Source organism: Scaptodrosophila lebanonensis, unplaced genomic scaffold (assembly GCF_003285725.1).
Source record: "Scaptodrosophila lebanonensis strain 11010-0011.00,11010-0021.00 unplaced genomic scaffold, SlebRS2 tig00000043-arrow-pilon, whole genome shotgun sequence".
NCBI lineage: Eukaryota > Metazoa > Arthropoda > Insecta > Diptera > Drosophilidae > Scaptodrosophila > Scaptodrosophila lebanonensis.
Genome location: NW_022060545.1, coordinates 1,876,503 through 1,898,690, shown reverse-complemented (window position 1 = coordinate 1,898,690; position 22,188 = coordinate 1,876,503). Strand labels below are relative to the sequence as shown.

Genomic DNA, 22,188 nt, shown 5'->3' with positions numbered 1-22,188 from the left:
ATTTGGTTGTTTATTATATGTATGTATATATTTATCGAATTTTACATTTGATTTCGGAGGTCCCCGGGGTCTGGAAAGGAATTCATAACAAAAAGAAAAAAATAAATAAATATTAGAAAATTAAATAATTGTGGGGACAGTTTGCGGTGGAGCACGATTGTACGGCTACGCATCGAGGTGTCATACACCATCTCTTTAGTCCATCGTCTCCATTGGAGGTACGCGCCATGCACTCGCTTATTCCCACACATGGTCAGGATCTCGTCATCGCATCCTTGCGAAAGCTCAGTGTCCACCTGGTAGCGACCGGCAAGTACATCAATCAAGTTGACGATGCGAGAAGAGAACGCTGAGTCCAAGGAAGATTCGTCTAACACTGGCATCGACATCATAACGCGCACAGGCTAGCCACGACGATTCAGTTTTTGGGACATTTTGGTATATACGTGAATAGAAAGAAGTAAAGAATTGATGGGCGTAGAAAGGAGAACGCAACTGGAGCTACTCACCAGAAGACTAAGAGTAGGTGTGGCCTACGTTGGGCGCCGCAAAGGAGTCACGCAAGACAACGCCGGGCTCGGAACGGAAAACGGGCTAACACCAGCCGTTGGATGCGCGCAAACATCGCTTCGGTGCGCGAGTGTCCGCCCACTTGGGTGTTTGCGGTGGTGTTGCATCGGGCCGGTCGGGGACAAAAGCTCGAATTGGCAGCATCGGATAAGGGCGCTAAACTTTAAATTTCGCATGAGCGCCATCTAGCGGTACCTAGCGAGGAGCCGGGGTGGCAACTGCGGTCGCACAGGCGCAGAGTTGCGGTCCGATGGTACTCGAGAGAGAAGGAAACGAGAGGCTACAAGAAACGGATGAAAAGGGAAAAAGGAGGAAAAAATCCGAGGCACATGGCATCCGGCCTATAAAAGGGGAGTCGTAGCACGAGTTTTTTGGTTGGGAGCCGTCCGGTCAACGACATGGTGGCAAGTTGACCGAGAGGAAAAGGCGTCCGCTAGCGCGCCAAAGAGAGCAGCACCAGCAGCGAAAGTCCACGCCAGTGCCAGCTGCACACCACCATCAACAGCGGTAGCAGCGCACCATTGGCAGCATCAGCACCATCATCAGCGGGTGCCACCCTTAACGACAGCAGCGGCCACTATCAGCAATAGCGCGGCCAGCAGCTCCCCCGGCAGATCCAGCAACAGCGGTAAATCCAGCAGCATGGGAGCAGACAACGGCTGCCAGAAACGGCCGCACCGACAGCACCAGCAACGCCAGTAGCAGCGCTAATGCCAGCAACAACGACGTCAGTCTGCGCCATCAGCAGCGGAGGAAGTTTCAGCGGTGAGTCCGTTCCTTGGCCACGCGCCGGTTACCTTTTTTTTTGAGCTGCAACTGCCAGGCAGTCGTCCTACGCGTCGTTTTATTGGTAGAAGCTGCTACAGCAAAGCAGCAGCCCAACGTGCTCCGCGTACCCGCCTGCCAATAAAAAAAATAAAATAATGCAAACACCCTCCCTAATGTTCATGCACATATACATACATTCGCAATTTATATACACACATAAGATCCAGATTATTTTCATAGACTTCACTGCTTATTAGTATTGGCTGTTGGCAAGCCTTCGTCGTATTGTTTTTTTTTATGTTTTATAATTGCATTTTCGGTCATAATCTTTACACCAAATTCATGTACACAAATAATTGTTAATATTTACGTTTATTCGCATTAAAATGTACTATATATGCATATGTAACCAAGCAATTTAAAATTCTTTTTATGGAAGCATTGTCTATAATGACCCGTTAAAGCAGCATCAGTAGGGGCGGGAGACTCACCTTTGCCATGGAATAGCCCAAGCACGGCCCAATTTAGGGTATCCAAGAAACATTTTGCCTTTGGATACAGGCAGGGTGGGTACGCCTGGGATAACAACAGCAAAATCCCACACAGTTGTCCGATGCCACAATTTCTGTCCGTCCGCACGTATATAATCTCCTTTTATTCGTATCCGTATTCGTACGGATAGCTTGAGGGAGTGATCCGTTTATTTGTTTTTTTGTCGCATTACGTTTCTTTTAGTTTATGTTAGTTTTTTTGGTTTGTTTACGTTTTGAATTCGGTTTTGTATATTGCGCGTCGAATTTATTGTAGTGATGGCATTTTGTTTATCGATGGAGGAACCGTGTTATCGGTTATTGTACGACTCACGCGGGCATAGGGTTGGAACCACACACCCAAGGAGAATTCCGATGAGCCAGCCGGCGTTGCCCAAGAGGAAAAGCGTAGTCGTAACACGTGTTACCTATTTTTTAATAGTTTCTGGCGTTATTTGATTTCACAACGGTCAAAAGATTATTATTCCCGGCAGCTTTTTTGGCGCCTTAACTACTATCGAATAAAATATAAATGTTATCGTTTCTGAGTTGCCACTTTGCTCATTGTCCTACTAATCAGCTGTGCGGGACACGCAGTGGCAACCCTCAAAGATTGTGTATACGAACGCCGCTTTGTTGTTGTGCCGACAGAAGACTATTGTTGGCGGCGGCGGTGTATTTGAAGGTATTTTTATAGCAAGCTATTGTTTACATTTCCAGCCACTCCCGCGCAAAGTGTATTTTCGGTAAAGTAATCTTGAAAGGCTTTTCACAACGCCATGTCCGGCACCATACTTGAGAATCTAAGCGGTCGGAAGCTGTCCATATTGGTGAGCTGCCTTCTCTTGTGCCAAGTAGCCTGCTTTCTTCTGGGCGGTCTACGGGCGCCTGTGCCCGCTGGTCATCAGAACATTTTGGGCGTTGTATGCCGTGATAAGAGAGATCATCAGAACGACACAAATTTTTGGCTGTATTCGCGCGGAGAAGGTCGTTGCGAACCTGTACCGTTAGAGGAGATTGAACAAGATGATCTTAAACTGGCCAACCAGATTGTGCACGTCTTCCAGATGCCGCTGCCGCGAGACAATCGAGTGCTCGACTACTCACGCTGGCAGCAGAACCTTATTGGAGTGCTGCAGGTGGATATTGCATATGGCGCTACTTTAATGGAAGCACCTAAAGAGCTGCAGCTTACTATCGACACTCGTCTGGCTTATCGGAACAAGGGCGATGCCGAAAACGACTGGAAGCTGTACGCACACAGCGTGGAGCAGCGCTACTTGGACTGCCATGCTTCGCATGTCAGCCAATCCGAGACGCTTTACACATGCGATATGATACCGCTGTTCGAATTGGGCGCTCTCCATCACAGCTTCTACTTGCTTAACCTCAGATTTCCGGTTGACACACTCAAGCAGATGAATCTGAACATTGGACACATGCACGACCTGACGCTGACGGCGATACACCAGAATGGCGGCTTCACCAAAGTTTGGCTGCTGCTGAAGACCCTGCTCTTTCCCTTTGTGGTTGGCATAATGATTTGGTTCTGGCGGCGAGTTCATATTCTGCAACGGTCTCCAGCTCTGTTGGAGTATATGCTGATATATTTGGGAGGAGCACTGACTTTCCTTAACCTGCCGCTAGAATATTTATCGTTGGGCATTGAGATGCCTTACATGTTGCTGTTGAGTGATGTACGCCAAGGCATCTTCTATGCCATGCTGCTCTCCTTCTGGCTCGTATTTGCAGGCGAGCATATGTTGATACAGGATGCGCCTAATAAGTCCACCATACGTTCGCGCTACTGGAAGCATCTCTCTGCTGTCGTTGTCGGCTGCGTCTCGCTATTCATATTCGATATTTGCGAACGTGGTGTGCAGCTGCGCAATCCCTTCTACTCGATCTGGACCACACCACTAGGCTCAAAGGTGGCTATGAGCTTTATTGTGCTTGCCGGCGTATCGGCTGCCATTTACTTTCTATTCCTGTGCTTCATGGTCTGGAAGGTGTTCAAGAACATTGGCGACAAACGCACATCATTGCCCTCCATGTCACAGGCTCGTCGGTTGCATTATGAAGGTGAAATAGAAGCCCACCTATTTATTGAACATACTAACGTATACTTTCTTTGCAGGCCTCATCTATCGTTTCAAATTTCTCATGCTAGCCACGTTGCTTTGCGCTGGTCTTACTGTTGCTGGTTTCATAATGGGCCAAGTGGCCGAGGGTCATTGGAAATGGGATGAAGATATTGAAATTCAACTGACTTCGGCCTTTCTCACCGGTGTCTATGGCATGTGGAACATCTATATCTTTGCTCTGCTCATTCTGTATGCCCCCAGCCACAAGCAGTGGCCGTCGATGCATCACAGCGATGAGACCACACAGTCAAATGAGAACATTGTTGCCTCTGCGGCAAGCGAGGAAATTGAATTTAGCAATCTGCCCTCAGACTCGAATCCCAGTGAGATATCATCGCTTACTTCGTTCACGCGCAAAGTGGCGTTCGATTAATGGTGAAGGCTCTGCACGAACAACCCACGATAAAGATAGATGAGCAACCAGCGCGGTGTGTACATTTTCACCAATTTTGCAATTGCGTTAAGATTGATGTGAAATGTAATACATTCGGCAGTTATTTAATGCTCAAATAGCGCGCATTTATTTGGAATTAGCATTTCTTGTCTAGTTTTTGCATTCTAAATAATATTTTTATTCAATATTATCTTAGAAGAGCCAAATATTTATATATTTTATATTTATAGTGCTTCTCATGCTCAAAGTAACGTCAATGTTTTAAGTACTCTAATCAAACCGGTATTTGTATATCTCTTGCCAGTATTATGTATTAGCCCGTAAGATTTTATAACTTAGCATTTTAAAGTGACAAATTTTTACAAATCTTGCTCGTTTTTGTAAACTAAAACTAGAGCGATTTCTCATTCAAGTAGTGATGCAACGAATAAAGGAAAGCAATATTCTATTTATGCCGACTTTTAGTATATTGAAACATCCAAAAACAAACAAATTACTATTGTTGTTGCTGTTTGAAGAACGATAGTATTTCTTAAATTTTATTACTAAATTGGAATTACTGAACCTGGAAAGAATTACGATACTCTTGCTTTGGTACCGGCATGAAAGTAAATCATATTCTTTCTATTAAAACTTAGATTACTGCATAATCTAACAACATATAAGGACTAGTCAAGTAAATGCTTAAGGGGATAAGATATTGCGCTTCACCATATTATACGCTGTGGCGTGCTATAATTTTTCCAGTAAAACTCTTTCGTGAAGTAAACATAAAACGTAACGACATTAAGAAGCAAATGCGCACCCAGCTCCAGCCATTCCGCATAGCCCTTCCGTGCCGGTTTTGTGTGTAATCGGAATAGCACATAGGGCACCAGGAAGTAACGCAACTCCAGCAAACGCTGGAAGCACAGCACCAGTAGCAGAGCCACCACGAACATAAACTTAAAGCTGTCGCGCATGTGCCGCAGACCGCAGTATATAAGTGCCAACGCATACAAATAGAGAGGTACCATGACATATCGGAACCACCAGTATCGGCTGTACAGACGACTCCAAACATAGAAGGTGTAGTGACGATTATCGGCCAACAGATACGGATGCACAACTGTGTTCAAGTGCACAATCACCGCAATGGTGCAACACGCAACGAAAGTAAGGGGCAGGTGGCGCCGCAACAATTCCCCAGCTGGACGCAGTTGGCGCAGTGTATTGGAGATGCTGAAGCCAGCCGCGAATACGGCAAAATAGAAGAGCTGTGGCAAATGCAGTGAAGCCTCGTGCGCGCTCTTATCGCCGACAACAATAGAGCCATTGATACATATGAAACCAATGAAAGGCAATATAATGGAAGCATAGAAGCAACATTTTGCGAATATCTTCAGTATGCAGTTGCACAACAGCTGCGGACTACTGAGCAACTGAAGCCACATCTATTAAAAAGAACATATTAGTTCAAATATCCAATTTACATTACAAAATGCTCACCAACCTGAGAGTTTAGCAGAGACACCTGGTCGGCACGCAAATGTCGCTCCTTGGCACACTGCTGCACGATTGTATCCAGCACTGTGATGCCGCAACACATGCACACCCACACAATATTCGTTTGGCGCATCAGCACGCTAGCCGCACCAAATACCGCGGCAGGCAAATGGGCCTCCTGCTGCCAGTAGTTATAGAACAGCAGCACCATGGTGAGTGCCAAGGTGTCTGTGTAGTAGAGATGGCTAAAGAAATACAGTGGCGGCAGTACCGATAATGTGATGGCCTCATGAGCGGCAAAGGAATTGCCACCGGTGCCGGCCAACGTGCGACGTCGAATTTTGTAGAGCAGCAGAATGTTAATGCCCGCCCCGATAAGACTCAGCAGACGGAGGCCCGTCACCGTACAGTAATCGAAGGGGTTCAGCACTAGTGCGATGAGGTACAGACCTGGAAAGGTGGTGATTTTGGTGTCCCACTTCACAAAATGCTCGATTTAATATCACTTTGTATCCTGCCACACACTTGTTCCAACTTACCACATCAAATTGCTTGCGGCAAAATGCCAGACCTTGAGGAATATGAAATTCCTCGTCTATTACATACTCCGAAGTGCCATTTACGCGCAAAAACAACGGCAACGAATACAAAACAAAGCCAAAGGGCAGAGCTAGTTTCCAAGATCCGTGCATCTTAAATATACATTAACTATTTGTTTTCATTCGGGGATGCCGGTACCGGCTCCTGGTTAAAAGAGCAATATCCGCAAATGCAGACAGGCCGTGCAATTATCGCGAGCGCTTTGGACGCTGCTCCTTTATCCTGCTCAGCTTTGCATCCAAAATGAAGGAGAACCAAAGTTAAAAAACTCAATTATTTTTATTTTTGGAGCTCAATTGTTATTTAGGTACATGAACAAGACAGCTCATATGAACACACGAACTAGTACCGATATCTCATTAAGAGAATATCGACAATTCGAACCTAAAGCCCGCTAATTCACAATGATTTAAAATGCACATCCTTATTAAGGACAGCTCATCAAAGTCGGTTTTCCGTCATTGAAATTCTAAATTCATGCATACATATTTAAAATATTTTAATTTCAAATTTATTATTTGCGATGAAACGCGGCCATTCTAACCTACAATTAAAGCAATTGTAGTTAGAAGCAGTTCTGAATGCCACATCAACCAATTGAATTAGACGCATTGTATTAATTCGGAGACCATAAGTATTGGAGTGTATAAACACTCATACTTATATATTTTATGCTCTGTGTTTGTGTTTGCTTATCAGATCTTATCCAAGAACACAAATCTACATTGAAGCATTAATATTCAGATTTGCTTTATTAGAAAATGTAAAACGAAATGCAAATACGTTATTTTTTAAGTTTTATAAATTTCGATGCAAATTCGTAAACCCCTACTGAGTTGTTATTCTTTTGATCGTACTCGACCCAATCATCTTCGGATAAGTCCACGTCCTGGAACGTTTGACCATTCTCTGAGCTATGCACAATCCAGCCGGTGCGTGGAGAAAACTCCACTGGTTCAACACCACGGCAATCAAAAATGACAATGGTTTTGAAACTGCCGGCATCGTCCACAGTATAGGCCACTAAAATATAAGACAGTTGAGAAAAGTGTGATTAACCCCCTTGCGTCCACTTACCATTTGACTTATCCACAATATCTATGCTGTTCTCACGTCCACACATCTTGCATTTCATATAAAAGTTAAATCCAGCAGCATTGCGGGTGTCCTGCTGCACACGTTCCGATTCCGTAATATCGTGCCATTTATCCGATTTCTCGCCACAGTTCGTGCAAATTATTTTTACGAAGAAGGCATATTCGGGATGTGACGTCTCGAGTTTCTCAATGTTCTCCAACGTGGCTGAAATTTGCAAGCCCACACGCATTTTCCTGTGTGTTATTATAATGGCTAACTTTTGTATATTTGCAACTCGTCATTAACAGCTGTTTTTAACGTTGCCACTTGGAACTCCAATACGCCATTTTTATTATACAAGTTGGCAGCACGATTCGTCTTTGTGAAGAGCTCGTAAATAAACAAAACTATTTCGTTGCAAATTTTCATAAATACACGGCTTCAAAACGGATACAAACACAACAATGAAGGATGTGAACCTGAAGCCATCACTGGCTGTCGATGAAATGTTTCCGGAAGGAGCGGGCTATATGGATATGGAAGAGGTGAGTTGCTGTTATTCCTGTATGCCAGCCGCAGCATACATAGCCACATATTTACATTTGTATGTATGTATGTACATGCATATGTGCATAAATATTTATTCCATTTGGGATAACATAAGCTTTTTGTAGTCCGGTAGTGCCACAGGCATGATGATGGATCTTCCCACCAATGAGAAACATGTCCATGCCGATTTCTACAATGATTTTGATGATTTATTCGATGAGGACAACTGGACAAAGATCGCCTCCGATAACGATAGCGCCAAAAAGTAAATCCTGTAGCAATTACAATATGTATAATTCTTTTGGAAGTAACTAATGAAAAGAGTCTTGTACTTGTATTAAGCTCTTAAAAATTACTCGGCAGTTTTTTATTCTTGGAGCTACGGAAAGCTATAGAGCTGTTTAAACGATATCAAAGTAGGCAATGTTTTTTCTTTTGTTATATCGTGTACCCGTAAAAAGGCGCAAAGTACATACATACATATGTATGTCCATATGTATGTAACAGGCAGAGGGAATTAGCATGACGATGCAAATGGAACCGCCCGCCTGTCCGTACATCAGGATGAACGCCTGGATGTCGGAAAATGTTGAGGCTACATTAACCAAATTCGGTATGTAGACCAATCTCTATTCTTATTTTTTGATTTGTATAAGAAAAATATAGACTGCAAACAAATTACCATATACATCAAACAAAGAGCTCAATGCAATTCCCTTTTGTTAATCGTATTTCAAAAAAAAATTAGACGGAATTTGCTCGTGGTTCATTGCAAATTAGAAACATACGTGTAGCTATGTATATTTTTTAATAACAAAGGCAAATTTCTATAACTGGTATAACTGAATGCAACCTTTTCAAGAACATAAGTTTTATATATGCATGTTTAATTACTTGACATTACCTCTACTCTATTTTTGGCATTTAGTCTATCAAGAAATGACTACAAATGGTAGCTCATCTGTTTCAATAATCACGAATGGATATTACCTGATATCATGCCATACTTATTTATAGTAAATGATACTCACTTATTTTTGGAAAGGAAACACACATTTCAACAAATAAAGAAGTGGTTTTAAGGGAAGTTTTTAAAGTTTTACTTTATTCGGCGTAATAATTACATAAGTGTTTCTTTTTAAAATACACACACAAGATTTAACAAACATTACAACTTATGACTAATAAAAATCCAGGCTTGAGCCAGGCAGAGCTGTAGTTTTCATGAAAAGACTATTGACAGCCCAGCGAGACGCTAAGAACAAATTATATATATATATATGGATACTATATCTATATATTTAATTAAAAATGTAGTGCATATGGAAATTGTTGGTAGGCGAAGATGTAGATTTTTGATAAAGTACTTTTTTTTTGTCAGTGGTTCATAATAAAAAGTCCACTCTTCGCTGTCGTTGCTACTTATTCACGCTCCGATAGATCATCGGGGCCGAGCGATCGTTGGTTTTGGTGTGACGCAACTTCACTGTTGCAAATTGTGAGGCGCTGCAAGAAGTAGGAAGTTTTACTAGTAGAAGAAGAGTGCGGGAATTAAACTTACAATTTGGAGAGCCACAATAGGGAGCGTTTACAATATACATACATATATATATATATATACATACATGTGTTTTATTTGTACACTTTAAAGCAACGTACATACATACATGCATATATAAGCGCAACTTATTACGTACATATGTATTTACTTGTACATACATACATATATGCTTATAAAGCTAATATAGTATATTGTTGTTGTTGGTGTATTTGGGAGGGTTTTACTTTATTATACAGGGTTGCTTTTGAGGCTTGTCTTCAGAAATCTATTGAAGTATTTCGGTAGGTACCACGCTTGCTAAAAGTATAATACATAATATTTATAGTACTTTAACGTGTATCATCAAAAAAAGTGCGACTAATTCGTTTTAAGGATGTATGAAATATGATGTAACAATAGTGGAAGCGTATATCAAAGGTACGAAACAAACATACATACATAGGTACGGTATGTGCGTTTTTATGCACCAAATGAGAGAAACTCTAAGTACCAGAACTGTACGATCATTTAACATTCATTTTTAAAGTGTACAGTTTCATAATTGTTAATCAATTTAGTCACAAAATATATTAAATCTTCCGAACACAATTGTTAGCAGCATGCTGCGAACGGAAACTGAAAAATGTTGTCAGCACATCCATACTAAGTACACCTAATTCTGTTTTTACACGGTAGATTGGTTCCAGAAACAACCGTGTAAAAAAAAGACATTGATTTAATTTTCAAACCGTTTTATATCCAAATCGTGTAAAAAATACCGTTTAAAAACAGAATTAGGTGTATATGCATGTGAATCCGATAAATAAAGTTGCTAATAAAAGCATAATCAACATGCTTGTTGAAAAATGAATTTCCCTTTTCTAAAGGAAATTTGTCGTCTGTATGGGAAATTAAAACTGATAATATTCGCATCTGGGTAGAAAATATTTAATTATAATAAAAAGGTTTGCAAAATATAGTATGTATTTTCTTTTTCTCACACGACTACAATTTATTCCTCAATACTCTTTCTTGAGCCTGCCTGTACCTACATACATATGTAGACTTAGTAAACATTTCCCTGTTTGTTGCGCCCGATACCGCAGCGACGCTCAGCGCATTTTCTTCTCCAGTAAGAAAACGGTGAAACTCAACCCCTATCCCCCAACGCACCTCACTTCAATTTCGCACTAGTTGCTTTCTGGCCGGCGATGCCGTGGTGGTGCTGATCCTGCTGATCCCAGAAATCGTACCACGGCCCATAGCTCTTGTTGTTGTTCGCATGCGTCTTGGAGTTGCGCTCCAGCGTGGTGCTGCTGGTCTTGAGCAGGCGGGTGCGGGGCAATATGGTGGCAGTGGGTGCTGTGGAGTTTGAGGTGGAGTTGCGAGTCAATGTGCTGCTGCTGTGGCTATCCTGCTGCTCCTTGGCCAGCTGCTTGCCACCGCCATTGCGCAGCTTTTCGCCCGACTTCTTCAGCGTACTGGTGGACTGGGATGCCGTGGTGGAGAGCGTGGACGAACGAAAGGTCTGGAACTCCATCTGTTGCTGCTGTTGCAGTTGCTGGTGGTGCTGGCGACGCAGCTTGTCGTCCTTGCGGACGAGATGATCGTTGATGACAATGCAGTCGTAGGGATCAGAGCTGGTCGACTTCAATTCTGCGTCGGACTCGTCCTCACTGGTGTAGTACTGCTTAAGTATGTCCTTGCGCTTCACTGTCTTCATAATTAGGCCGTGTCCGCCTCCCCCACCACCTACGCCTACGTCGTTCTGCATGTCATCGAAGAAGTTGTTCACATCGCTTAGCTTCAGTGTGCCGTGTTCGTCGCTCTCCCCCTCATCTGTGGAGTGTGGAAACTGCTGTGGTGCCTGCTTGGCACGTGTCAGCGTCTGTGATTTGGGCTGAGGCGTGGACGAGGACTGTTTCTCCAGCTTGCGAAGGGTGTCCGAACGCCCATATTCCTGTTGCTGATACTGCTGATGTGGCTGCTGGTTCTGGTGCTGTAACTGTCCACGCTTTATTGTGCTCATACGCTCGCTCTCCGTCGGCTCCTCAATGTCAATCTCGATGGTCTTCATGATCTTCATGCGCGATTTGGGCGTGTAGTTGTGGTTGCTGCTTCGCTCACGCACCACCGGAGTCACGCCATAGATGTTCTCATCGTCATCGCCAAAGTTTTCGGTGCTTGTAATGCTGTCCTTGCGTCGCTTCTCTTGCGACGAGTTCGAATTGTGTGACTTGGTCAGTGTGCCGTTCTTGTCATTGTTCAGCTCATCGGAGCGACGTTCCAGCTGGGAGCCACGTCTGTATTCGTCGTCACGCAACTCCTCCAGATTGGGAGCCGCCACTAAGTCACGATGCTGCCACAACGACATGCCCGCAAGAATGTCTTCACTGCGACCGCCACCAAACTTCCAGAAGGATTTGGTGCGCTTCAGTCCCGCACTGGATGCCTGCAAGATCTCATCATCGGATGCAATCAGATCATAACGCATTTTGCCGCCGCTCTGTCGGCTCAACCGATGCAGGCTCTTGTCATCGATTTGACTGTCCACGCTGTTGCGGAAGTTACGGCTTAGTGTCCAGGAGGCCACGTCCCTAGGCACTGTGTGTGTGTTTGTGTCGGCGCGTCGACTTTTTAGCATAATATTTGATCGGATATTTTGGTTCGATAGCAATACATTCAGAGATTGCGGTGGTTGTTGAGGTTGAGGTTGTAATGTTGGTTGAGTGGTTGATGTGATTGTGGTTGTGTGTATGTTTTGGGCGTGTTGGGCACATTAACACAAAGGATGTGTCGATGATGAGTAGCAACAAAGAAATGATGATACATGAAATCAAAAAGAAACAAAATAGCACGGAAACATAAATAAAAAACAACATTAATAATCAGGCATTTGGCATTAAGTGGCGTGCAAGTGTGCTTGGCCAGAGACTGGCGGGGATTAGTGACAGCAAGGCAAAGCATCCTTTTTGGATTATGCAGAGTTATTTCTAGCATTGAGCTTAGCTGCATTTGTCGAGCAAAGAAATCAGTGCGAATTTGTAATGTGTAATTCCCGTTATATACTCTCAAGCTTATTTTCGAAATTTTGGAATCGCTCGATGTTAAAATTCAATCAGATTTTTATAGATGAAAGGCAATATGTTAATCTTCATATAAGTATGTACATATGTATATACTCTTATGTTACGATTACGAACATTTTTGGAGTTCACACCCGGTGTTTAACAGTTTAAAAATGGTATATATATTATATAGTATATATGTATTTTCAAGAAGAAAATAGAAGGATGAAACCAAATTTCTTGGACCCTAATCTTTGTTAATAATTTTTTGATTTGTTTAAATAGTGTTTGTTAAACGTGTGCCCATCAACAAATATTATTCAATACAAAGATATTTGAATAGTTTTGCAGGAATTATATAGGATTATGTACAAAGCTCTAATTTCATGCTCAAATTCCTGGAGTTGAAGAATAATGAAGTTAATAATTTTCTTTCAATAAGACAACGATTTCTTCATTAGGCTTCATAATATTTTCCTCTTTTTCTCATTTAATTATAAAGAATTTATTAGTTTATGGTTTCTCTTTCGTATTTGGAAATGGGATCGGGGTCTGTTGAATCGCAAGATTTTTTCTTTTGCTCAACTAGCTGCTGGAGAAATAACGGAAACGACAACAAACTAGGGAGCTTATGATACCTACCGTATGGGCACCCGTTGTGATGGTTCCTCGTCGGAGTAGTCCACCTCTGGCTGTGGTGGCGGTTCGTTGGCGAAGCCGCTGTCGTTGCTGCTGTGCAGCGATGTTTTAGCCGCTGCTGCGGACTTTCCAGATGGATTATTCAGATGATTCATAGAATTCTACAATATTAAAGTGAAGTGCAATATCAGTAGAGTTTATGTCCAATACGACATCGTAGGTTTATCGAGCAGACCTGTGCACCACTCAGTAGCTTCTGCTTGCGTCGCTCCACAGCCGCTGTAACTCCGTTCGTGGCACAGAAGCTCTGGGAGGCGTTTAGCATGCGCGAGCTCGGAGCGTTCGGAACTGGCGCTGGCAGCGTAGGCGGTGGTCCGGGCCGTGGATTGGCGCCCGACGAAGGGCGGTACTTCTTTTGCTGCTTGATGGTGTCGCCGAACATGCGTGTGGGCGATGACTCCTCGGCGCTGTGATTGCGTCGCCGATATGTGGAATCGCTCTCCAGCTCCAGCTGTGCCTCGGACAAGTACTGATCGTGATGGTAACTACGCAGAGCACCCGCCCCGTTGCGCTCGTAGTGCAAGTTCTCGTAGCGTTCGTGCTGCAGCAATTTCTTGCCCCCACTAACGCCTTCAGTGGTCTCCGCATTGGTGTAGGCCACTGGGAACCAGCCAAAGTGCTGGGTGCGCAGATTCTCACCGAATTGCCAGCCCTTGGCCTTGCCACCGACAAGCGCTATGCGATCGCCCTCCTCGAACGACAATTGGTTCTCACCCGAGGGCATGTAAGCGTAAAGGGCCTTGACCAGCGGACGCTGATCGCCGCCCCATTGATTGCCGCCTCCGTTGGCGCCAATTTGATCGTTGTGCTGCTCCTCGATGCTGTGGTTGCCATGCTTGTTGCCTAACGAGACACATAATTGCATAATTACTCGTAGTCGTTCTATAAAGCACCCAATTTCCTATAGTTTCGCAACTCACCTGCAGACGGGCCTGTGCCCACTAGGGCTAGATTGAAGTCGGACTTGGCGCGTGGCAGCGAATTCTGGGCATAGTGCGCCATAGCGCCCCCGCCGATCTCACGTTCGTGCAGCGTTCTCATATCGCCGTAGGGTGCGTCGATGCTGCGCGACTTCTTCAGCTGAGCTCCGTGACTCTGATCTTCCGTGTCTTTGATGCGCTCCTGGGTTGGTAAACAAAGTTGTTAGCGCCCAATTGATTTGATGGCGATGACTATAGCGATGACTCACCAGACGTCTGGACATGCCAATGCCGTTGCTTATGCTGTTGTTGTTGTTGGCGTTGTTGTTGATATTGCTGTTGTTGTTGCTGCTGTTGCTGTTGTTGCTGTTGCCGTTGTGGCTGAAACCGCTCTCATACGCGGCCGTTGGAATGATCTCACGTGATGCGGCAATTTCTTGCCAATTTTCTAAATTATTATCAATTACTGTTTTCCCGGTGGTATGATAGGCCATCCAGTGCTTGGCGATTGAGCATTGACGCTCCAAGACGAACCCGTACCGCCTGCGCTCCTGTGTCATGGCCTGTAGCGGAAGTTTTGCATCATATCTCTGGGCAGGGCAAACAAAAGACTTACGAAAGAACACACAACGCACTTACATTCTTGTAGCTCTGATCGCTAAAGACATCCAGTTTCTTCTTCTGGTCCTCCAGCACTTGCAGACTCTGAAATGTTCACACATTTAATTGCAGTGTAGTTGTAAGACCATTGGACGCCATTTCTGTTGTTCTTACCCTCAGCTCCTTCTCTGTATTCTCGGGCGTCGCCTTTTTCTTGCGCTGCTTCTTCATTGTGGAGACGGCCTTCTGATAGCTCTCCATTCGCACCTTGTGCTGCTGCATAAATTTCTTTTGTTCATGCTGCACCACTTTTGTGTCCTTCTCCAAATTCGTCTCCAATGGCACGAGTAAATCAACATAAAAGGCTTTGAGCTAAACAGAATTGTACAGAGACAGAACTTATTATTATCACTGAAGAAAGAGTGTATGAAAAGTTCACAAAAATGTCATGTCTTACAAATCCTATCTGCCTGCTATGTGGGTTGCATATGGGAACTATTTAGATTAGGCTGTGTTACCATAATCTTCAACACTTTACGACCTCGAGGTTGCTATCTTCAATGCTAATACTAATATTCTTCCACTGACAATGCTAATTCAAACATCAAATAAACGTAATTACTCTTTACACTTGTTGTTGTTGTTCACCATTACTTGTATAGTGCTCCAATATAATGCCCTAGATACTAACTATTTATTTATTATATTTATTTATTGTTATACATATTTAACTTACAATGTTCATTTGTTGTTCTTGTATCTCTTTGTTGACATTCACAACGCTCATCAAAGCTGAACCTATGCATGAAGAATAAGTGAAAATAAAAGTCATTGGTAAGTGGTTAAAATATGCGCGAATATGGCCGAAATGTGTCTTACCAATATCGCCCGTTCCGCTCTGCTGGGCGTTCATTGCAATCTTGGCCAATGCTTCATTGAATAGACGCGAAGCGGTTGCGGCACCTGTTTGTGTTGCACGAAATGCCAAGGAATGCCACGAAATGCATTTCAGATTAGTTAACCGTTAACAGTTGCATATTTAGCAATTATTGTGGAATTATGCGATACACACACACACACACGTATATATGTATATACGACTACTTACCATGCAACGCCTTCAGGTAGCTTTTGCCCGCGGCGATCAATTGCCTGGCACCCGGATTGAATTTGTCGAGTATATTCTGCAATTGAATAGAGTGTCGAGTGTAGAGGGTTATTGTTTAGTGAAACACATTAAAAAATTATATGCATGCATAAATATGTGCGAGTATGTTGTTGGCTGTCGGCATTCCCAGCGCCATTAGGCCAATACGTGTGTTAGTGTCCACATATTTTAATTTCATTAGAGTGCTTTCAAATCTTCGCCGAGTCTTAGTCTCTCCCATAATGGTTTTTCATGATTGCTGCGGGTAGTAAAAGTCTCTGTCGTTGTATAACTTAGAGACATTGTTGGCATCATTAGTTCCGTGTAAGTCGTGGCAGCTAAGTACGAGTAGTCGTAATGCTAATTGCATTTGCACATGTTTTTACATACATACTTGTATGTACTATCTCCTATTTGTGATTTAATAGTGAATGGTAGCAAATAGGTGTCTGCGGAACATCTGAATAAAAAACGAGTACGCTCTGGGAAGTTCGGGCATAGGGCATAAAAACATCAAACGACTTTATTGCAATTCCTTTCGCTTCAGTTGGGTGACAAATTGGACAAAATTAAGTAGCTGACAATTATTTTAAGTAAACATTTATGTCCGCCTCCACTGACCACTTTCAAAATAAATCATACGAAATCAAGTGTACTAGACTTGCTTGATTGATTATAATGAAGAGATATATTCCTATATTCTTATGATAACTAGATCATATTTGAGACCCTGGTATATTGATTTTGAACATGCAAATTATTATTTGGATACTTCTTCATCTTTAGGAATGTATTGAGAAACTTGGCTTGGATTTTTTTTTTGTATAATATTAATTTATTAAAATATTTAGGAACGTACATTTATGGGTTTCTAGACTAGCTAGGAATTAGGAAAGCTCCTAAAAATGTATGAAAATGAAAATATATTATATATAAACAATTTATTTTGCTTTTCAGCTTTTATATGTTCTGTTTGATTTTCATTTTAAAATATCTAAATAGGGTTTCTGGCCTAGTTAGATAAGTAATACTTACTTTCAATTATATTTTAGTATTCCCCAAAAGTTGCTAATGCAAATCAGAGAAGAAATAATTTTCGTCTTTGGTTACTAATTCTTAATGCTTATGTATCGGTGAACAATTGTTTTGAACTAATTCGAACTTATTCAGCTTATCTTTCTATACAATTAAATGGCAGTCATTTGTTTTTGGTTTTGTCTTTCAATTTCGTACAATCAGTTGAATAAACACGTTTTGTCTTCCAATTTCGGACTGCGAATTGTGGTTGCAGTTTTCGTTAGCAGAGCCAAGTTATAGAATTCGTATTAACTGATGATTGTTGTTTACGAGTGTATAATTTCAATTCTAATTTTAGAATTTTCTATTCGTAAATTCTAATTAAAATTCTTTACCTGTGTGAACATACAGTTTGACTTAATCGCACATCATTGAAGGCATGACAAACGGTTTTTATAAACAAATTACTCCATCGAGAAGCCTTTTATTGGAAAATCGTTTGATGAATTTAAATGCGAATGACTCGATGCCAGCAATTACATAATTAATAAGCACTTACACTGACAATTCATTAACAACTTTACAAGTGTATCTGTGGTGTGAATGCATTTGAATACAATACGAGTAAGCAATTCACTTGTTGGATGACGTGATTGCCAGCACTTCACATTCGGTGGGGGTGGGGGTGCTGGTGTGGTGTGGGGGGAGGTTCAGGTTCAGACAACGAAAGCCAAATGAAGTGACATCATGTCGAGTGGCATGAACGTGTGCCTGCATAAAACTAAGCACAAGTGGCAGCCATTAACAGCGAGCACAACAAAAAGCATATTGGGGTCGGCTCTTGTTGATCCTGGGCTTGGCCAAGTGCGTGGTCATAAAAGCGAAAGAAAAAATTTGTAGAAAAAACAATACCATGCACTGAGCATAGTATGGCACGCAAGGCGTGAATTGCTCAACAATTATTGGAGCTCACAAAGCAATTTATTGTTTTGAAAATGTGTACGAAAAAGTTCAGCGGCCAGCTGCTGGTGGCCAAGTCTTTAGAAACTCATTAGAAGTCTCAGTGGGGATTTGTAGACAAGAGACTGCGCTTTGTTTACCTTTAAGCATTATTAATTGATTATTCGTTAGCAGATTATGCCAGAACATTCCTCTCCTCTTAATCATTTCCGCATGAGCCAGCCTCATAGAAGTTCAGCTCTCATGCCACGACCAACGGCAGCAAACAATTAGCAACGAACTGTCAAAATCAAATAACAAAAACAATATTTTGTTTTTGTTGTCAATAATAAACAAAGCAATTTGTTGTGTAATTTTTTTGTTTCTTTCGGTACGAGTCTCAGGCCTAAGTAATGATACATTTGACCAAAGTAAATATGGCCAAATATTTAAGTGTTTGTCTTAACGCTGAATTTCAATGTTTGTTAAAGCGAATTTATTGGCTACACTTGCTAGAGTCGAGGCGTGGGAATCGAATGGGGCAAGGTCGCATGCTCATGCTCATTTTATTGGCTATAGAAATTTAAATTAAGCGCCTGCTTTTATGATTTATATTGTCGTTTTGTTTTTATCGAATTACGAGTACGTGCCTAGCATGCATGCATTTAACTTTAAGATACACATGCGGGCCAGCCTGTGAGTATTTAATTGCTGCCACATTTGATTGTCTAACTAATCAGAGTGGTTCAGTGTCGCCTCAGGCGGCTTGTGTTGTTTGTTCTGCTGCAGCATGACCTCAGCGCATTTGATATATACTTGTATGTACATATATAGTTGTATTTATGTAAACACACACAGACAGTTGGCTTGACTGAGACACTCGAGGCAAGACCTTCTTACATTCAGCACTTCATCTATTGGTTTATCAATGTTAATTGCTTTAATCTTTTTTTTCATTCGGATTTCGTTTCTGTGGTCTAGCGTTCAAGTGTCATTACAGTAGCGGCACAGTACTTTTAAATACTTTGCGGCTTTTTCTGAGAGCTTTTTTATAGTTTTTAGTCTCGAAAGACCGCTACATCTTAAAATTGGACAGAAACCGTAATTGTCTGTGATTTGAATTGCAATCTCGTCGATACCCTTGACAAACAAACCGTGACATTTGCATAAAGACATCAATAGTATCAAAGTCAAATTGGGTTTGACAGCAAAAAACTATGCTGGCAATAAATGGTAATAAAATAATTATATACAAATATTTTAATTTCATTAAATTAACTTGTTATTGAATTTAATATATAGTATGTATTATCTCGTAAGAATGTTATTGTGCTTATTCAATATTCAAACCAATATCAATTTGATAGATAATTTATGTGAAACCCACTTTAATGATTTTTTATAAAAAACATTTTTTAACTATTTGTTTCAAGCGGGATTGACTCACGTTAGAGATTCTAGATGTTTCTATATAAATGAGAAATATTGCATTACTTTTTAATTGAATGGATTGTTATTTGTAATTTAAATATTGATTTTATTTTTCAATTTATTTTTATTTTTCCAACAAATGAATTCAAAAAAAAAAACATCTAATCTAAAAAAAGGACATGTTGTCGAGATCTGTCCCAAACATATGAATTGATTCGAATCCAAAGAATGTTAAAAACTCCTAAATCCTTCAAAAATAATTTGAATCTATTTCGTTTTGTGAGTTATGAAAACTTTGTCACTAGTTATATATCAAAATCCTTCTGCCCTTGTTAGTTAATCTAACTGTTAGCTGTTATCATTTGAAAGCAATTGAGCTTCTTATCAACTAACAACAAGTTTAATATGACTATGAAAAGCCGAACCTTAAAATTTAACTTATAGCATACTTTCAAAAGGTACCATAAAATCTGTCCAAGTCGATGGCTTGTCAATTGAACTTTGGGCGCAGCTGGGGGGTCACAATAACAACAACTATATAGTAGTTATAATGCATAATAAATGCACAATTGTCTGACTGTGCAGATGAATAACTTTAGATAGTTTGTCACCCAGCTGGATTTATGGCACATTCTATAAACATAAATCCAAGTTGAGGGGGCACTACTGACCACACAGGCTCGAGACGCTTGACTGTGATTGCTGGCGGGGAGTGGTGGCTGAGTGGGTTGTCTACATGACTGGGACAGCAATGGCGCTGGCGATGGGGATGGCGATGGCGATGGCGATAGCGAAGCCACTCAAAGGCAATGCAAGCGCAGCGTGTGATTTTGTGGGGCACATGTGGCACAGAAGTGGGACGCGGACGCTGGCAATGATGAAGACAAAGGCGAATACGAAGATGGGGAACATGCAGGTGGCATGCAAATAAAAACGAAGGTGGCCAAGTGCTGAAACCACAAGCAATGTGAAGACGAAGACGATGATGATGATGATGACGTTGACGATGTGGTGCTGCCTAATGCCCAACAATTGCCAGCCGGGGCAGTTGTAAGGCTGCAGCTGCATTAGAGGCCCACGGAACGATGTCACTTGTTCGCACAGCCTGCTCCACAGCCGGCAAATGGAACTGGGTCAACGGCCTGGCTGGGCAACTGACTGGACGGGAAGCCCTACGAGCGAGCTACCCATGCTCCAGTACTTAGGCAGTGGACTCGTTTGCTCAGCGCCTGCAAAAGTCACGCAATGGCAAGCATGAGCATTTAACATTTTTCACGCACTCTTCACGCCAACAAAAGACGAATTCGACGACGTTGAGTGGAGATTGGAGGGCGGAGAGCAGAGGGAGAGAGCGACTAACGTCGCGCCTTAACGCCTCCGTTAAAGTTTTGTCACCAGTTGACTCTTGCGTGTTGTTGTTGTTGTTGTTGTTGTTGTTGTTGTTGTTAGTTTTAGTGTTGCTGTACCTGTTGCGTGTTTACCGCCTACTTTTATTTGCAGTTTTTGTTTTCTAATTGGCATAATTGCGGTCTGTGGTCGTTGTTGCTGTTGTTGTTGTTATTATTATTGCTGTGTTGCTGGTGCCTTGCATTCTCGAGCGTTTCGCATGCTTCAGTCGAAGTGGGTGTGTCCGTTGGCGTCGTTAAATTATTGCCTGGCAAGGCTTTGCTGCCCGCTGCCCTCTCTCACAGTCTTTCTTTACCTCCCCCCTCCCCTCCCCCCTCTCTCTCACTCTCTCTCTCTCTGGCATGTCTTCTCTTGAATATTTTTGTTTCGTGCCTGGTTGGGCCACAAAGCAAAATGCTGCTGGCAACATTCGCTTTGCATTGCGACTTTTTAATTAAAAAATTACATACATACGAAATAGTATGCGCACAAACTCACATACACATGTGCACATACTATATGTACATACTGTACATGCAAGCATGCACTCACTCGTTGGCGATTTATGTTAAGCAGCGATTAGAGGCAACGCGGCTCAATTCATTTTGGGTCAAAATGTTTTGCAGCAGCAAGCGATCCAAGTGTTGCGATAAGTGTTGCATCTAAGCGGCTTTTATAATTGCCAGCACAATATTTTGTTGTAAATACCTGCATGAGAGTGTGTTTTTTTGGGTTGGCCTTTTGACTATCAATAATTGTGTGAGAAGCTAAGGAATTTAAATGCAATAGCTGGGATATGAGAATCAGTTTACTAATTTTTATACCCTGTACCCAAAGGGTACAAGGGTATATTAGTTTTGTGCGAGTGCACATGGAACACACAGAAGGAGGCTTGGTAGACCCCACAAAGTATATATATTCTTGATCAGCATGACAAGCCGAGTCGATATAGCCATGTCCGTCTGTCCGTCTGTCTGTCCGTCTGTCTGTCTGTCTGTATGAACGCAAGGATCTCCGAAAGTATAAGAGCTAGAATAACCAAACTTGGTATACAGATTCTCCTGAGACCGAGAAAGGACGAGTTTGTTAATTTTTTCTGATCCACCCCCCCACTCCCCCCCTATTACCGATTTTCTATAACTCAAGTAATTCTTGGAATTTTCAACTCAAATTTGGTAGTCACATTAGGTTAGTTATTATATAACCGTATACCAAGTCTCAATATGATAGAATGATCGGAAAGAAAGTTATAGCCATATAACCAGGCCCAATGCACACATACATACATATGTACAAGTACACAAACACGCATAAGGCACGATTC

General features: G+C 42.1%; 6 protein-coding genes across 9 annotated transcripts in view; 3 read left to right on the top strand and 3 right to left on the bottom strand.

Moving 5' to 3' along the window:
- Window positions 1-2,529: 2,529 nt before the first annotated feature.
- LOC115622980 (protein wntless) lies at window positions 2,530-4,831 on the top strand. The gene is made up of 2 exons (XM_030517132.1): window positions 2,530-3,950; window positions 4,006-4,831. Exons 1-2 carry the CDS (start codon window positions 2,648-2,650, stop codon window positions 4,383-4,385), a joined length of 1,683 nt encoding a protein of 560 aa, XP_030372992.1. The 5' UTR covers window positions 2,530-2,647; the 3' UTR covers window positions 4,386-4,831.
- Window positions 4,832-4,897: 66 nt separating this feature from the next.
- On the bottom strand, window positions 4,898-6,804 carry LOC115622981 (putative Dol-P-Glc:Glc(2)Man(9)GlcNAc(2)-PP-Dol alpha-1,2-glucosyltransferase). The gene is made up of 3 exons (XM_030517133.1): window positions 6,431-6,804; window positions 5,899-6,369; window positions 4,898-5,839 (listed from the first exon to the last, which is right to left on the bottom strand). The coding sequence occupies exons 1-3, from the start codon at window positions 6,581-6,583 to the stop codon at window positions 5,114-5,116; spliced, it is 1,350 nt and encodes a 449-aa protein (XP_030372993.1). The 5' UTR covers window positions 6,584-6,804; the 3' UTR covers window positions 4,898-5,113.
- A 412-nt stretch (window positions 6,805-7,216) lies between these two features.
- LOC115622993 (UPF0587 protein GA18326) lies at window positions 7,217-7,837 on the bottom strand. The gene is made up of 2 exons (XM_030517154.1): window positions 7,569-7,837; window positions 7,217-7,514 (listed from the first exon to the last, which is right to left on the bottom strand). Exons 1-2 carry the CDS (start codon window positions 7,816-7,818, stop codon window positions 7,276-7,278), a joined length of 489 nt encoding a protein of 162 aa, XP_030373014.1. The 5' UTR covers window positions 7,819-7,837; the 3' UTR covers window positions 7,217-7,275.
- A 102-nt stretch (window positions 7,838-7,939) lies between these two features.
- On the top strand, window positions 7,940-8,472 carry LOC115622339 (COP9 signalosome complex subunit 9 homolog). The gene is made up of 2 exons (XM_030516250.1): window positions 7,940-8,113; window positions 8,243-8,472. Exons 1-2 carry the CDS (start codon window positions 8,033-8,035, stop codon window positions 8,384-8,386), a joined length of 225 nt encoding a protein of 74 aa, XP_030372110.1. The 5' UTR covers window positions 7,940-8,032; the 3' UTR covers window positions 8,387-8,472.
- Window positions 8,473-8,586: 114 nt separating this feature from the next.
- The window catches only part of LOC115622337 (ubiquitin fusion degradation protein 1 homolog), a 58,283-nt gene continuing 44,681 nt past the window's right edge, over window positions 8,587-22,188 (top strand). The window contains exon 1 of the mRNA XM_030516248.1: window positions 8,587-8,730. The gene's annotated coding sequence lies outside the window, so the exon portion shown is untranslated. The remainder of the gene's footprint in view (window positions 8,731-22,188) is intronic.
- Window positions 9,194-22,188, bottom strand: part of LOC115622333 (brain-specific angiogenesis inhibitor 1-associated protein 2) — a 40,460-nt gene continuing 27,465 nt past the window's right edge. Inside the window, exons 3-14 of one of the 4 annotated variants that reach the window (XR_003995338.1) lie at window positions 16,053-16,128; window positions 15,824-15,907; window positions 15,681-15,742; window positions 15,119-15,316; window positions 14,984-15,049; window positions 14,614-14,907; window positions 14,345-14,546; window positions 13,600-14,267; window positions 13,368-13,525; window positions 10,831-12,290; window positions 9,679-9,975; window positions 9,194-9,623 (exon numbers count right to left, since the gene is read on the bottom strand). Coding sequence is in view for 2 of the 4 variants with exons in the window: in XM_030516243.1 (XP_030372103.1) it covers window positions 10,832-12,290; window positions 13,368-13,525; window positions 13,600-14,267; window positions 14,345-14,546; window positions 14,614-14,907; window positions 14,984-15,049; window positions 15,119-15,316; window positions 15,681-15,742; window positions 15,824-15,907; window positions 16,053-16,128 (3,267 nt within the window). In the remaining 2 variants the exon portion in view is untranslated. The remainder of the gene's footprint in view (window positions 9,624-9,678; window positions 9,976-10,830; window positions 12,291-13,367; window positions 13,526-13,599; window positions 14,268-14,344; window positions 14,547-14,613; window positions 14,908-14,983; window positions 15,050-15,118; window positions 15,317-15,680; window positions 15,743-15,823; window positions 15,908-16,052; window positions 16,129-22,188) is intronic. The other 3 variants (XR_003995339.1, XM_030516243.1, XM_030516244.1) reach the window with 3 other exon arrangements.